This window comes from Poeciliopsis prolifica, unplaced genomic scaffold (assembly GCF_027474105.1).
Source record: "Poeciliopsis prolifica strain line A6 unplaced genomic scaffold, Auburn_PproV2 SCAFFOLD058, whole genome shotgun sequence".
NCBI classification, from domain to species: Eukaryota; Metazoa; Chordata; class Actinopteri; order Cyprinodontiformes; family Poeciliidae; genus Poeciliopsis; species Poeciliopsis prolifica.
In genome coordinates, this window is record NW_026562433.1 from 1490674 (window position 1) to 1506521 (window position 15848).

The 15848-nt window shown below is 40.9% G+C and overlaps 1 protein-coding gene across 6 annotated transcripts in view; it reads left to right on the top strand.

Annotated features, from left to right (window-relative positions):
- chd3 (chromodomain helicase DNA binding protein 3) overlaps positions 1-15848 on the top strand; it is a 53767-nt gene that overhangs the window by 17552 nt on the left and 20367 nt on the right. For 3 of the 6 annotated variants that reach the window (XM_055060168.1, XM_055060167.1, XM_055060171.1), the window contains exons 25-36: positions 1991-2168; positions 2424-2510; positions 2861-2946; positions 3714-3847; positions 3956-4100; positions 5474-5636; positions 5739-5896; positions 7125-7317; positions 7408-7518; positions 7593-7724; positions 8492-8600; positions 9544-9676. In XM_055060168.1, the coding sequence (XP_054916143.1) occupies positions 1991-2168; positions 2424-2510; positions 2861-2946; positions 3714-3847; positions 3956-4100; positions 5474-5636; positions 5739-5896; positions 7125-7317; positions 7408-7518; positions 7593-7724; positions 8492-8600; positions 9544-9676 (1629 nt within the window). The remainder of the gene's footprint in view (positions 1-1990; positions 2169-2423; positions 2511-2860; positions 2947-3713; positions 3848-3955; positions 4101-5473; positions 5637-5738; positions 5897-7124; positions 7318-7407; positions 7519-7592; positions 7725-8491; positions 8601-9543; positions 9677-15848) is intronic. The other 3 variants (XM_055060172.1, XM_055060169.1, XM_055060170.1) reach the window with 3 other exon arrangements.

Below are 15848 nucleotides of genomic sequence, written 5' to 3' on the forward strand. Positions count from 1 at the left end.
AGGATGCAGAGCAGAATCATCCAAAATAAACATTTTAATTTATTTGGTCTTCGGCCCAGAAACTGTATGCGCTCCAGGGAGGCTGCTCTGCTGTAGATTAATGGCCACGCAGTCGTTTCCTTTCCAGAGAATATTAGTTAACCTAGAAATTAAACGTTGCCAAGTTTATCCTTTGTATCATTTGACACTATCTCTATATCAGGAGTCGTATTGCAAACTTCTTGGAAACTACAATGAGAAAAAAAGAGAGCTCTTCTTCTTATTAAAAGGCAATGACAATAAAAAAATAAATAAATCTGACAAGTAGCTTGTAAAAGAAAATGACTGTGTCAGAATAAATTGGTACCCTGTCGATGAGGAGCGTTTTTGCCCAGTTTCTAACCCAGCACCAATTTTGCTGCTGAAACAGGAGGAAAGCCTCTTTCAACAGGAGGAGGAGGCGAGCTCATTGGTAACAGCAGCCAATCAAAACATGTGGTACGCCATTAAAAGTCCAGAGGTCAGGGTTGCTTAAAAAAAATTAATAACACAACCGAGTGAAATCACCGTACTTAAGCAAAAAAGATAAAGTTCATTATAACTCAGGCTGGTCTCTTATCTTCACCTGTCAGAGACTTTAAATAGGTCAATATGCTACTTATAGCCGTGCCTAAAGCTTTTCCCTGATTTCATGAATGTTTTTGTTTTCCAGCTGCCGGTGCAGCACCGCTTCGCTTGTTGTTTGTAACAGCATTAATAAACTAAGGCGGTGATATCAGTGCATCTGCTGGCAGGGATACCGGGGCTCCGACATGCTGCAGGGATCAAGAGAACAGCACGAGGCTTGTTTACGTCACTTTTGTCTGACAGAGTTCAGTTAGATTATGTGACAATCTAAATGATAAATCTTCCTCACGGCAGAATAATTATAGAGCGATGCCGGGAGATGATGAATCCAACGAGTTAATTAGACTGCAGGCAGGCCTCGACACATCCAAACGTTTTATAGCTTTTAAATAATGTTTTTAAGGTCGGTGTCTTTGGACCAGAACATCTGAAAACAGCTGTACTTACTGACTTTGGATGGGATTAAATTGACCTCCACCAATGATGTCAGGAACCTTGACACCATCTTTGACCAGATTAAACCTTCAGATTCACTGTTAAGCATGTTGGCTTTTCGTTCCTATTGTATCCAATGCTTAATTGTTTTCAGGTTGTCTAACCGACTCCAGAACATTAGCCGAGTCGTGTAGCAGAATCTCAGTTTGATTTGCAGTTCACTTGAGTCATTGGAACACATTCTAGATACGGTGTTGCATATCTACAATAGATATATCTACAATGGTAGATATATGGTAGATTCTGGATATAGATATTATAGCTATGTATAAGGTTTATCATTTTGTTTGCCAAATTTCTTATTATGACAAGAATTCTGATTGATCATTATTATAATAAATTCTAATTAATGATCTTTAAAACCTCCCACCCCCCAGCATTGTCTTTATTGTCAGAATTTATAGTTTTACTATTTTTTTTCCTCTGTTTGTTCAGTGAACGAATCAAGAAATACCAACAAATATGGAAAGACTGTTACTGTGTGCAGTTTAATGATACAAATTACCCTGGGAATATTTTTCAAAAGCGTTATTTGTATTTCCATGACTATAGTCACGCCCATACGGTTACCTGAAAAAGATGTAATAAATAGTTCTTAAGACCATGTTTATGTTAGCAATTTGTTATTGCTGTCACAATAGTACCACAAAACATCATGATAAAACGTCAAGTCCATATCGCCCACAACTGATATTGAGGGTCGTTGTGTTGGAAGGTGACCTCTCACCCCAGTTTGTTTTAGTCCTCTGCCACAAATTCAGCTGTGCTCTTACCTGACTTGCTTCCTCGCTGACGTGACTTCTGTCAAACCGTCCCCGCTACTGCACATTATAGTACGATGCCTCAGTGAGTTTACATAATCAGCCTCTTTCGATTTGTGTGCTTGTAGATTGAGGAGATCGAGCGGGAGATCATCAAGCAGGAGGAGAACGTGGACCCGGATTACTGGGAGAAGCTGCTACGGCATCACTATGAGCAGCAGCAGGAGGACCTGGCCAGCAAGCTAGGTAAAGGGAAGAGGAACCGCAAACCTGTGAACTACAACGACGCTGCGCAGGAAGACCAAGGTAACGACCGGCTTTGGATCTGGGGAGGCTCACATAAGTTTGGCAAAGTTCTACCAGCTGTTTCATGCTACAGATGCTGTAGGAACAGGATCAAGCTTCTGGTTAAGAAAGAAATATTGTTTAGGACAACACCAAGAATAACGGCAATTTACTGGATTAGTGTTTTACTTGAGAAGTTTGGGGGTTTAAGGCATTATTTGCAGAGTGGAAGGGAATGAGCCTGGCCTATTGACAAAGCACCATGTGCTGTTTCAGAGTGGCATGCTGACATTTCAGATAACCAGTCCGAATACTCCGTGGGCTCCGAGGAGGAGGATGAGGACTTCGACGATCGGCCAGAAGGTAAGGAGCGATAAAACACAGAACGAAATACAGGAGAAGACACGTGAAATCGATAGGAAACTGCTCATGAAAGATTGTCCGACACACTCACAGGTCTGCGTTGAATCACAGTCTGACTTTGATTTAGTCATTGCAGTTTTTTCTGGCAGAACTGCATGAGGTAGACTGCCAAGAATTCTAACCATCTCCTTCAGGAGAGAGATGGAAGAAAAAAACTTTAGTCATATGAGGAGTGTGTTTCTTTTATTCCTTGACTTTCTGTAACATAATGTTAATGGTCTCTCCTCCCTTTCAGCTAATATTCCTCAGTGGCTTGTCACACGGTTTCTGTTGGCTGTTCTCGTTCGCAGGTCGGAGGCAGTCACGTCGTCAGCTGAGGAATGAGAAAGATAAACCTCTGCCTCCTCTTCTGGCCAGAGTGGGAGGCAACCTAGAGGTCTGTCCACCAAACCAACAAGTTCTTCTTCAACTTCTGGGCTGTTTGATCGTGATTATTTTGGAAATGGGTCTAAACCGGCTCTCTGTTTATTTCATAATTAACGTAATAAATCTTGTCTTAAACTAGAGTTCACTGTAAAGCTAATCCATCTCCAAAAAAAAGTGAATTTTCTTGTTTATCCTGATAGTAGTGTAATTATATTGGTGTCCATCGCTCACATCTTTTGGGTTCTGCCTGTAATAACATTGCACTTTGATGGGCTGAAGTTTTTATCAACTAAAAAGTTTGATTTTGATCTCATCTAAGTGGAACATGTGTCCTCCATAGATTTACAGTGTTTATGGTTAAACAGCTGAGACCAGATTTGGTCTCAGCTGGTTTTCCACTTGGATCCGCTTCCTTTGAGGATGTCTCCAACCGGCACTCACTGAGAGTGTCTGTAATCAGAACTGTGACGATGATAATAATAATAATAATAATAATAATAATAATAATAATAATAATAATAATAATAATAATAATAATTATAATGGAGAAACTGGGTTCCTGTCTAAGAAAGAAATTCACCCGAGCTGTGGACATCTGCTATATGCCATAAAGCCTTAGTAAACTATAGTGAAGTTTGCCGTTGTGTGAAAAAACAGAAATAAGTTCAAGAGATTTAGATGCTTTTACAAACTACAGGTGTTTTTTTCAGCTTTTCAGCTGTGCTCAGTGCCACTTTTACTTGTAGAAAAATGAAATGCTTCTTATTCCCTCGATAGGTTCTTGGTTTCAACACACGGCAGCGCAAAGCCTTCCTGAATGCGGTGATGCGTTGGGGTATGCCGTCTCAGGACGCGTTCTCGTCTCAGTGGCTCGTTAGGGACCTCAGGGGAAAAACTGAGAAGGAATTCAAGTAAGTGAAAACAACAAAGCAGCTGGCATCAAGTCTGTTTATCCTCGTCTGACTGAATTTTTTTTTATTTTATTTTTATCAACGTATTGCCTTTTCTTTGTCACGCAGAGCTTACGTGTCTCTCTTCATGCGTCACCTGTGCGAGCCGGTCGCTGACGGGGCCGAGACGTTCGCCGACGGCGTCCCGAGGGAGGGCTTGTGTCGGCAGCTCGTCCTGACGCGTATTGGCGTCATGTCTCTGGTCAAGAAGAAGGTCAGAAAATGAAAGGCGGGGAGAAAAGAGACAGTTGTGACCACATTTAATTCTGTTGATCTGAAACGGGCAGTTTGTCAAAAAGACAAAAGGAGAACATGTCAGGTTTATATATATCAAATGAAGATTTCCTTTGGCTAGTTTTGTTAGCACACAGATTGTCCACGTATCCTTTAAGTCTTAAAAAGTCTCAACTTCATGTGTATAAAAGTGAGGCATTAAATCTCTTAAATTAGTCGGCCTTTGATATGTTAATCACAGATCTTAAATTTTGTCTAGACTGGAGTATTAAATCTTGTATATTCAGTATTTTTGGGAGTTGCTCTCAGACATTTTCATTGGATTCCTCTAAGCTGCTGAGTCTACCGATATCTGACTGCTAACATCCCCTTGCCAGCCAGTTAGCTAGGTAGCATTTTTCTGTCCATCACAATTAATTGCAAATTTATTACCAGTTGGCTGGACAGAATGCATACATTTCTGAGGACATAAGTCTTGCATTCCATTCATAATGGTCGTAAAAAGGTCTTAAATTTGATTTAGTGAGGCCTGCAGAAACTCTATTGTAACTAAAAAACCCAAAGAGACAACATCTCCCTCAAAGAACACACAGTTCTAAACATTCTGACCAGACTTAAAGCCCATTTGATCTTTTCTCTTTTTTTTGCCCAATCTGTTTCCCAATCATCATGTAACACCCTGGGCAGATGTTTAGTCTAACTCTGCCCAAAGAATGAGACTCTCCTGATCACTAGCAGCAGTCTTGAGCTTTTAGAAATGAGTTTTTAAACAAATGTTTCAGACCTAGGGCGACTGCGGCTCGGGCGACAGCGTTGGCTGCAGTGTGTCAAGTGCAAGCACAAAATAAACAATTGTGATCAAAACTAAAATGTCTGTAAATAAGCGCTCTAGAGGTTCCTAAAAATGTCAACTAGTGCAGCCATTTTCCCCGAAACAGAATGATGTTGGATTCCGATATTTAAAATTCAAATCAGTCAGAAAACAACTTTAATAAAACACATGTTAACTGGTTAGAAACATTAATTATTGCAGGTGGATAATAAAAGAATCACACAAATTTCAAACTTCTTTCTTGCAAAGACCTCCAGCGAGTTGTTTTGATTTCTTCAACGTCCACTTTGCCAGTTTATTTTACTTCATTTAAACATCTTCCACCCAGTTTGTGGTCCAACCTGTATAGACCTGCAGCTGTCCCGATCTGCTGTCTGTACCAAGGGGACATGTTCGATAAGCTGCCAAGTCCAAATGGCATGCCTATGGTTTATTTAGGAAAAAAAGCCATTGTAATTGATGAACTATGCACGCTTTTATTCAATTTATTTTCTGCTCAGTTTTGGCTTTCTCGTGTTCAGATCCAAGAGTTTGAGCACATCAACGGACGGTGGAGCCTTCCGGAGCTCAAACCCGAGGTCAGCGTTGACAAATCCTCCTCTCGGGCCTCCTCTCCCGCTGCAAAGACCGCGACTCCCACACCTGATGCAAGCTTCAACAACACTCCATGCACCTCGAAGCCAGGTAGCCTACGTGACCGGGGTGTAGACCCAGCAGGTGGCGCTCTAAACTAACGGCACCCAGAGTGTACTTTACGTTCACGTTCGTTTCTCTGAACACACACAGCGACTCCAGCGCCGTCGGAGAGGCTGGAGAAGAACGGGAAGGAGGGCGGAAAGGAGGAGGAGAAGGGGGAGGCTGATGCCTCCGCGGAAAAGGAAAAAGTGAAGGAGAAGGAGCAACAGAAAGAGGTGAACAGCAACAAGACCGGCGACCCTGAGGAGGTGAGACAATGTCCCTAAAAACCCAAACACATAGCTGGAGAAAGAAGAAAGTCTACATTATGTTCACAATTATAGCATAAACTTTTTTTATATATATATATATATATATATATATATATATATATATATATAATTTATGGGCTAGTGTCAAACAAGGTGAAAGTAAAGCTAGCCTATTTCAACCTCAAATATACAGTAGGCTTTTTAAACAAAAAGCCTTGCATTCCATTCATAATGGAATGCAAGGCTTCTTCTATTCTTTTGTAATAGAAGAAGTCAAAGGTAAAATAAGATGATATATGACACAATACCTCGCAAAAGTAATCACACCCCTGAAACCATTTAACATTTTCCTTCTTTACAAACAAAAACTTGATTTATTGTTTTTTATTTATTCAGTCAACTATTTTTTTCAAAATCCATACTTCAAAACACTGCAACAATGTAAACAACTTGACTGAAACCGTGTAGACAAATGCACAAGGTTCATATTTATACCTGTCCTACACATCAAATGAAACAGAATTAATAAAAACAATCCACAACACATCCATAACAGCTGTAAAGCCATGAAATATTTTCTTTCTCTAATATTTTGTGAAAACTCAATCCTTAGACCAGGCATGTTTTCCAAAAATATTACGTTTATGCAAGAGCTGTAAGGAGTAGTTTGCTGGTAACAGGAAGTGAAGTGTTCCTATTCACAGTTTACCGTAACCCTGATAGGGAACACCGCAAACATGTGGAAATAGGTGACCAGATCAGATCAAAATGAGACAATTTGGCTTGCATGTGACGAGAAACGAACACATCATCAGTCCTATGGTGAAACACGGCGGTGGCTGCATTATGCATTTCTTCAGGAGTGACAGGAAAAAATGTCAGAGTTGATGGGAGGCTGGATGAGGTAAATAGAGGAAAATTAGAAGAAACTGTGTTAGAGGTTGCAGCAGATAAACACAGTTACAGGGTTTAGCTCAAAACATGCTGCGATCTCGAGAGACTTCAGCTGTAATTGTAAATAAAATTCATAAGATGTCGTGTCGGTTTATAACATAAAATCCTAATGAACGCAGACTTCAGTTTGTACTTGTATTCTAATGAAATCTGGAAAGATTTGAGGAAAATTTGGTGAATAAACCATTGAGTTCTACAATCAGATTTGCTCATGTCTTTGTGTAAAATGTTAAAAATATACTAAAAATGATTGTGTCGCTCTTTTTGGCAGCTTTCATCCTCAACAAAAGAATCGTCGCAGAAGGCAGGTGAAAAGATGGACGGCAAAGAAGAGAGCACCGCCAAAGAGGATGACAGGAAGGAATCGACCGAGGCTTTAGCCGCCACATCAGAGGAGAATAAACAACAAGAGGACAGTAAAGAAGAGACTAAACAAAACACAGACGTGACAGAAAAGAAGTCAGGTAAATAACGTTTACGCTGTTCCACATCAGTGGATAAAAATAATAAAAAAAATAAAGATCTGTGTGGCTTAAGAAAGTTTGTACTTGCAGAGGGAGAGAAGCCTGTGGAGAACAAGGAGAAAGAAAAGATGGATGAAATGCGAACATCTTCAGAGGCAACAGAAGCCAGGGAAAAAACCGAGACGTCTGACCCAAAGAGAGGTGCGGTGCGCTGCTTAAAAATGCTAAAATAAGTGTATTATTTTTGTCTAAATGGGTGTCTGTTTTTGTAATAGAAGAAGTCAAAGGTGAAAGGGATGCTGGGAAAGAAATCAAAGCAGCCAAGGAGGAGACGCCAAAAGGTAACGGGAAGCCTCAGACCGAGCGGCCGCGCTTCATGTTCAACATCGCAGACGGCGGCTTCACAGGTCAGCTCTGGTTTTTTTGGCTTTTACAGAAGAATATTTTGTCAGTCACTAAAAAAATATCTGATGATTCAAGTGACGTTGATAAAAAAAATCCCTGAACTTCACAATATAAGGACTTAGAGATACAGACAAGGGCTGCACTGCTGTTGTATTGTAGAAGCATTTTTCTGTGTGGATGTGTGATTTCATATATTTACACATGACATTTGGTGAAAAAAGAGAAGTAAGAATGAAGCAACATCTTTGTAAAAGTAGATTGTGTTATGTGGGATGATATTTCATGGGAAATGCAGTGTCATACTTCCAGTTATTAATGCCTAAAATGTCATTGATTGGGATTACGTACTTAGAAAAACTCCTAAATTTGTAATAACAGCATATTATTTACAGTATACTTAGTAGTTCTCTTTTTAATAGTCATGTTTTTTCAAGAAAACACATTCAACTTCTACTTTAAAAAAATATATATAAAAACATGAGCTCATTTGAAGAGAAAGGCGGAATTCAGGAAATACTTTCAACCGGTTGACTGAAACACGTGTGCAGTTGTCTAAACAACATAAAAAGTGCCACTTATATAAACATAAGAAACATAGGTCCTGCTTTCAGAGGGTTCCAAATAAATATGACCAAGGAGCCAAATTTGCCCTGAGCCTGATCATGAACCTAGAAAAGCTGCGGGTGTGTGGCGGAAAAACACACCTGCTGCAGTCGGGGCTCGGGAAGGCAAGCGATCTGAAAGCGACCTCGTTGTTTTCCTCCTGCAGAGCTGCACACTCTCTGGCAGAACGAGGAGCGGGCTGCCATCTCCTCGGGTAAGATGAACGAGATCTGGCACCGTCGACACGACTTCTGGCTGCTGGCGGGAATCGTGGTGTATCCTTGACAGCGGTTGCCCGGGTGATGACCCCGCTGTGTTTGTTTATGGGTTGTTTTTTTTTCTAGTGCAAGTCAGAAAGGCAGCTTAATAAGTCAACAAGCCAGAAAGAGCTTTGTAAACGGCAATATGTGTCTGCAAGAAGTTGATGTTGTTCTGTACAGGCAGTTTTTGGATTAAACCTTTTGGATTAAGCTAGTACCAGAGTGTCTGCGCATCCCTAAAAAGTCTTAAAGTTGCGTATCTAAAATTAAGGTCTAAAAAATGTCTTAAATTCAATTAAGAAAAGTATGTTTCACGAGATAAACATTAATCACAGATCTTAAATTTTGTCATGGCAGGGCTATTTAATATATTATATATTATAATTCTATCTGGGGGGAGTTTTTTTTCTTGCAGAACTTTTCTGTGAGGCAAAAGTTTGAGTTGCTCACAGATCTTTTCACTTCATAGTGTTCTGTGACTCGAGGTGGTTGAGGCAACCCTTAACTAGCTGCTAATATAAGCCTATTGCTTATTCCAGCTTAAATTAGCAAGCATAAGCTAATATAAGCCAACTTTAGCTTTTATAGGCTTATATTAGCTTATATATATTATCATTTGCACAAATTTATCATATGTGCCAATAATAAATTTGCACTTATCATGATTAAGTGCATATTTATCAACAGTTGGATGGACTAAGTTTGTACATTTCTGAGGAGATACACGTCTTAAATTCTATTCATATGTCTTAACACTATTTGCTAGCTGTAACCTAATAATATGAGTTAATAACATATATAATACACATTTCTGCTGTGATTTGTTGGTACAATAAGCTATCGTCGATAAATACTAAGGCAAAATCAGAAATTGGGATATTCGCTTTTGTTGAAATTTCCAAAACAGGAGCTCCTTCTCTGACTCAGACAGTTTAATAACCCTTGACCTGTTCACCAGACATGGCTACGCTCGTTGGCAGGACATCCAGAACGATCCACAGTTCGCAATCGTCAATGAGCCGTTCAAGTCACAGGCAAACAAAGGAAACTTCTTGGAAATGAAGAACAAGTTTTTGGCTCGGCGTTTTAAGGTAGGACTCTTTTTTTGCGTTTGATGTCTGATATTAGAGACATCCCATCTGTTATTTTTTTCTTTTCTTCACATTTTCACTTCACAAAAAGAAATGGTTTCTAATGCTAAAAAAAAATTTTAAAAAATGTCTGGAATGTCTCAGCATCTTCCGTCACCTGACTGCATCCAGTGGTTGTATGACGGATGCCCCTAGACCCACATATTGACTGAGTGGTACTGCTGACCGCTGCACTTCTGGAAGGGCTCTCTTCCTGTTTTTGAGCGGTTTGCATGTTTCAGATCCTTCACTCAACATCCTCATTTACTGTATCTCCCCCTGCTACTGCTTCTTGACATCTCCGTTTTCCAAATTCTTCAGGTTTTTCTTAAATCTGGTGACAACAGTGGACACACACACACACACTGAAACAAAAAACCTGCAACGTTTTTCATAAATTTCCTCCAGGAATCCGTCAGCTGTGATTGGTTGTGTAATACGACTCCCTGTTTTGGAACAGTGCTATATATAGCCAGGTTTTCCTGGACTCACTAATAATTCACAGTTTGTCTGAAGTAGTCATGAAATGCCTACAATACGGTTGTGAACAAGAGTGGATTTGCTGATAAATATGACATGAAGTCTATATTTTTTGACTCAGGCTCCTAGGTTTTCTTTTATTTATGTTTGACGTATTCACATTTTTTAAAACTGTTTGCCAAATAATCAGCGCAACGAGAATATTTCTGAGAAAACTTGCATTTTATCGAAGGTACCGACTGTGTCCGTTGAATGTGGAAGCTTTCATATTCAGTCGATGGCTGTTCACTGTTATTACAAGCCTTAAATTCATCAAATGCATCTTGAAGTTACACAAGGTGTTCAGAAATGACATTTGGTTCTGCATCGACTGAAACCTTGAAACAATTCGATCGGATTTGCCTTACAACTTCAAATGTAAAGAAAATGAGATGTATATTCCTCATATTTTTCTTTCTTTTTTTTTTTTTGTCAGCATAAATAGACTCATTCTGTTCCTGAACACTGAATCCCTTGTTGAAAATAAACTTGTAATCAAATTCCTTGCTCCATCTTTTATGACCCATGTGTTGTCCTGATAGAATCACAGATGGTGAATAGTGATTGGTAGTTGCACACAGGATACAGAGTTTCAGGTTACAGGAGAGGAATGTCAACAAGACGTGCTTTTACTGTGGAAAATGGAGCATGAGCGAAAATATACCCAATTTGGACACTACAAGTGTCTTTTTTTAACTTCTATTATTATTATTATTTGTCTCCTACAGAGTGTGTTTTCTGTTTTGCTTATGTGATAAAAGAAAAAAAAATCAACTTGCTACAAGACACACCATTAGAAGATGAAGGTTTACAATGTCACTAAATACTTCAAATTTAAGATTGAAATTTTGTGCGCATCGTTGGACATTAGAATACTCCTGCACAAGCACATTCAAAACTAAAGCAGATTAGGACGCCAGCACCACTTACCACATTGAGAAAATAATTTTAGTTTATAAATCAATAATATAATCTGAAATTTTCAATACTAAAATTTTGCTTCGCCAATTAATTCCTAGAGTTTTGTCTCTCTCCCTGGTAGTAAATAAACTTGTGCCAGTGCAGAAACTTTTTACATAAAATATGGAGCACTGTGTATAAAAAAAACAACAAAAAAAACTAAACTTTTTAAAATCCAATTTCCAGCTCCAGAAACTGTTAACTGTAACAGCGCACCGTTATTGTGAGGTAGAGCTGTGTTTCAGTTGGTCTGGAATGTCAAAGCTGGCATCTGGGAATGACGTGGAAAACTACTGTGAGCAATCCAAGCTGACCTCAGCGCGTCCGTCCATCTATCCATCCTGACCCCACATCCTTCCAGCTGTGCAGCCAATAGGAGTGGAATTGTGCTTATTTTACGTTTTCAAACAATAAAAGCATTTTCACAATTACAGATCGTACAGTACTGTGTGTCCTTTATTTATGACTGAGGAGTGTGTAAAAGCAGTTTATTTTTGCAACTTTTGTACCCGTGCCATCCACATTACATGTTGAACTCGGGGTGACACAGGAACCTTCATCTTTCCTATTTGATTGGTTGTTTATCTTTGATTTTCAGACTCAGAAAATGAAAAAAAACGTTACTTTTTAATACTTCGGTCAAACGACAACAAGGTCAAAGTACCCTTTTATGGCATTTTCTCATGATTTTATAGTTTTCTTCTAGGGAATCAGAGTTTTTAATCATTTAATCAATCATTTAATGTTTTCTTTAATTTACCCTGAAGGTCTTACCAAAATGTTTCCTGGGATATTGGTTAAGATGTTTTTATTACGTCAAATCTTTATGGACTTTGTTGCATCCAGCTTGAAGAACACATACTGCTATAATGATACAACGTAAGATTTGACAAGACCTACAGATCTGGAAAACACCGCTAACTGGTAAACAATTACAAGAGAGTGACCAAATTTATAGACCACATCATAATTTCCTTTATACTCAGGTTTTTTTAAGGTTTCAGTGACTAAAGTTGGTATTAATTTTAGGAACTTCTGCTTTTTTGTGAATTATCTAATCAAACAGTGACATGTCTTTAGTGTTTTTATTTAGTTAACAGTTTATCAAGAAACATAAAGCGTTGTTTCGCAAGTCTTACATTACTTTTTTTTTCTGGTTTTAGATGCATCACCTGGCAACATTTCAATAAACTGTTAATAAATAAGTTAGTTGGTCGTCTGAGATTCTCCGACCAAACAAAGTTCTAGAGAAAAAAAAAAATGTGTTGCCACCCCATTTCCAAGGAACAGTGAAACCAGGATGACTTGACATTATAGTTAAGTGGACAAAAAAAAATGAGGAAGAAAGATTTTCTGTATGGAAGAAGTGACATATTTTCCTCCAACTCTTGTTCTCCCACTCAGTAAATAGAAATTTGTTAATACTTTCAAACCTGAAACAAAAGTTATGACTGTAGCTACGGTTCTATGAATCCCGAATGACCGCCCGTGGCGGTGCTTAAAGCACTGAATGATCACTCTTGCGCATGCACAGGTCGAGAATCTTATACCAACATGGTCACCTGTGACACCAGTAAGTCTATATAGTCACATGACAAAAACAGATCAGTCCCTTAATCTTCTTGCGAAGATGTTTGGAAAGGGCCCCTAGCGGGGTCCTGCGTAGCAAACAAACAGACTATCAGACTGCCACAGAGAAGCTGTGAGTCTGACATATGCTTCCAGTGCCCAAACAGGGCAGAGAGGCTCATCTGACCCATCTCCGTCAAAGCGAGCAAGCTGGAGGGGCACAGAGTGGCTCACAGATGAGGCCACCTTAGGGAGAAACGCAACATCAGACCAAAGAGTAACGACAGAACCAGCTGGGTTCCGATGGCAACAGGACTCTTGCACGGACGACGTATGGAGTTCACCCACTAGCTTTGCTGAAGCCATGGCGAGGAGAAAAGATATCTTTTTTGACCAACACTCGAGGCTCGCCTCTGCCAACGGTTCAAATGAAGGAGATTACAGGGCAGTGAGGACGAGAGAGAGGTCCCATACAGGCTCAACAGGGTGTGTGGGAGGATGCACATGTCAGGCACCTCTCAGAAACAAAGAAACATCCTTGTTACGCCCTATCGTCTCTCCACCTACCACTGTATGCCAGCAAGAGATGGTAGCAACATAAACTTTCAGAGTGGATGGAAACCAACCCTGAGAAAGCAGTGCTTGAAGGAAGGTTAAAATAACAGAAATAGAACAGTGTACAGGGTCCTCATGTCTAGCATGACATCCTTCCACTTATGGGTATACACCAGTCATGTGGAAGCGGCCCTGGCATTAGACATTGTATGTCTGGTGTCTCCGTCATACTCTGAGAAGGAAACACCGGGCCGTGTAGTGGCCAAATCCAAAGTTGGAGGCAACTGGGATTGGGATGCAGGATGGTTTCCCCTTAGCTGTGACAGAAGGTCCTTCCTGTGGGGAAGAGGCTTTGGAGAGCTGCAACAGAGACTGTGCAGCAGTGGAAACCAGGTTCTCCCCGGCTACAGGGGGGCCACTAGAAGGACCTGATGCCCCTCCTGACGAATCCTCAAGAGTGTCGGGCCTATCAGGGAAAGCGGCAGAAGGCATAGAACAGCACTTTAGGGCAGTCGTGTGCCAGTGCGTCCTGACCCAGGGGACTCGCACTTTCTGCCAGGGAGAACCAAAGGGGGCAATGTGTCATCTCTTGGGAGGCAAATAGGTCCACAGCTGCATTGCTGTACTTCTCCCAAATGACCCTCACTACCTCCGGGTGGAGCCTCCACTCCCCTTGTGGTGGTTGTTCCCGAGCCAGCTGGTGTCATGCTATTGTTACATAGCAGCGATTTTCGGGCTTGCTTTTTGTTACATTGTGCAGCCGTGTTCGGCTTGCCTATTTTTTTTGTTACATATCGGGCATTTTCGGGTTTGCTTTTGTTACATTGTGCAGCTGTGTTTGGCTTGCTTATATATTTTATCAATTGCAGCTGTTTCGGGTTTGCTTTTGTTACATTGTGCAGCCATGTTTGGCTTGCCTATTTTTTTGATACATAGCTGTGGTTTTTGGGCTTGCTTTTTGTTACATTCTGCATCCATGTTCGGCTTACCTATTTTTTGTTACATATCGGCCGTTTTTGGGCTTGCTTTTTGTTACATTCTGCATCCGTGTTCGGCTTACCTATTTTTGGTTACATAGCGGCCGTTTTTGGGCTTGCTTTTTGTTACATTCTGCATCCGTGTTCGGCTTACCTATTTTTTGTTACATAGCGGCCGTTTTTGGGCTTGCTTTTTGTTACATTCTGCATCCGTGTTCAGCTTACCTATTTTTTGTTACATAGCGACCGTTTTGGGCTTGCTTTTTGTTACATTCTGCATCCGTGTTCGGCTTACCTATTTTTTGTTACATAGCGGCCGTTTTTGGGCTTGCTTTTTGTTACATTCTGCATCCGTGTTCGGCTTACCTATTTTTTGTTACATAGCGGCCGTTTTTGGGCTTGCTTTTTGTTACATTCTGCATCCGTGTTCGGCTTGCCCATTTTTTTTGATACATAGCGACCGTTTTGGGCTTGTTTTTTGTTACATTCTGCATCCGTGTTCAGCTTGCCTCATTAAGTGTTGACCTTTTTTAGCTACTTTTTCTGTAGCTACAGTGCTTGTAGTGCTCCTTGCAGCTTTTTTCCACTGCTGGGGCAACCCTGGTGGCATTTTCTGCTCAACCAGGTTCACTGGCCTATTTGCTCATCGGCTTATGTGTCGATAGATTTCAGCTTGACCTGACATAGTCCTGTGAGCGTGAGATGCTGAACGTGCCGTACTGCAGAACTTGTTTGGCCCCTCTCGAGTTGGAGGATGGGCATGATCTATGTCCCTCTTGTTTGGGGGCAGATCACCTAAGATAAGCCTTGACTGATGCAGCCTGCTCTAATTGTTCTGTCCTGCCCTTGTCCCTGCGTACTGCTCATTTGGCTGACTTTCAAGATGCCAGCCAGCCTGTGAAGCATATGGTTCCTGAGGCTATAGGGCCTCCGCAGAAGTGGACCAAGAAGAGCTCCAGGGATTCAGAGGGCCTATCTGGCAGATGGCTCATCTCACTTCTGAGCTGCTGGGGATGAAAGTGCTGCTCGAGTTCCTTAGGGATGGGTGTGGTGCTGGTCTGACTCAGGACCCTGACCCAGTGCAGAGCATGGGTTTAGGACTCTTTGCTTTAGAAGACGATGGTATATCCCTGGCACCATCTGACACTGATTTTCAAGATCAGTTTGACTCTGGCTCACATCTGTCTGCAGCCAGTTCGCGTATCTCTTCCTGCTCGGAAGAGGATGGTTTGATAGCTGGATGCTTCACAAAACCAACCTGCTGCTTCCAATGCTTTCTTTTGATGTCCTACTACTAGGTCGTCCTTAATGGTTCCCCCATCTGCCTAATATGTGAAGGAAGTTCATGCCTGTTGGGCAGACACTAAGGCCTTCTTATGGCCTACTTCTGATGGCAGGGCCCTGGTGCCCATACAAGATGCGCCCAAGTTTGGCTTGGGCCATATGCCTTCTGGCATCCCTCATTGTGGCGCCAGATGAGGCTTTGAGAGCTAATGCCAGGTGTCCTCATCCTCAATGTCGTGTGACAGATGATCTGCTTTCTAGACCCTATG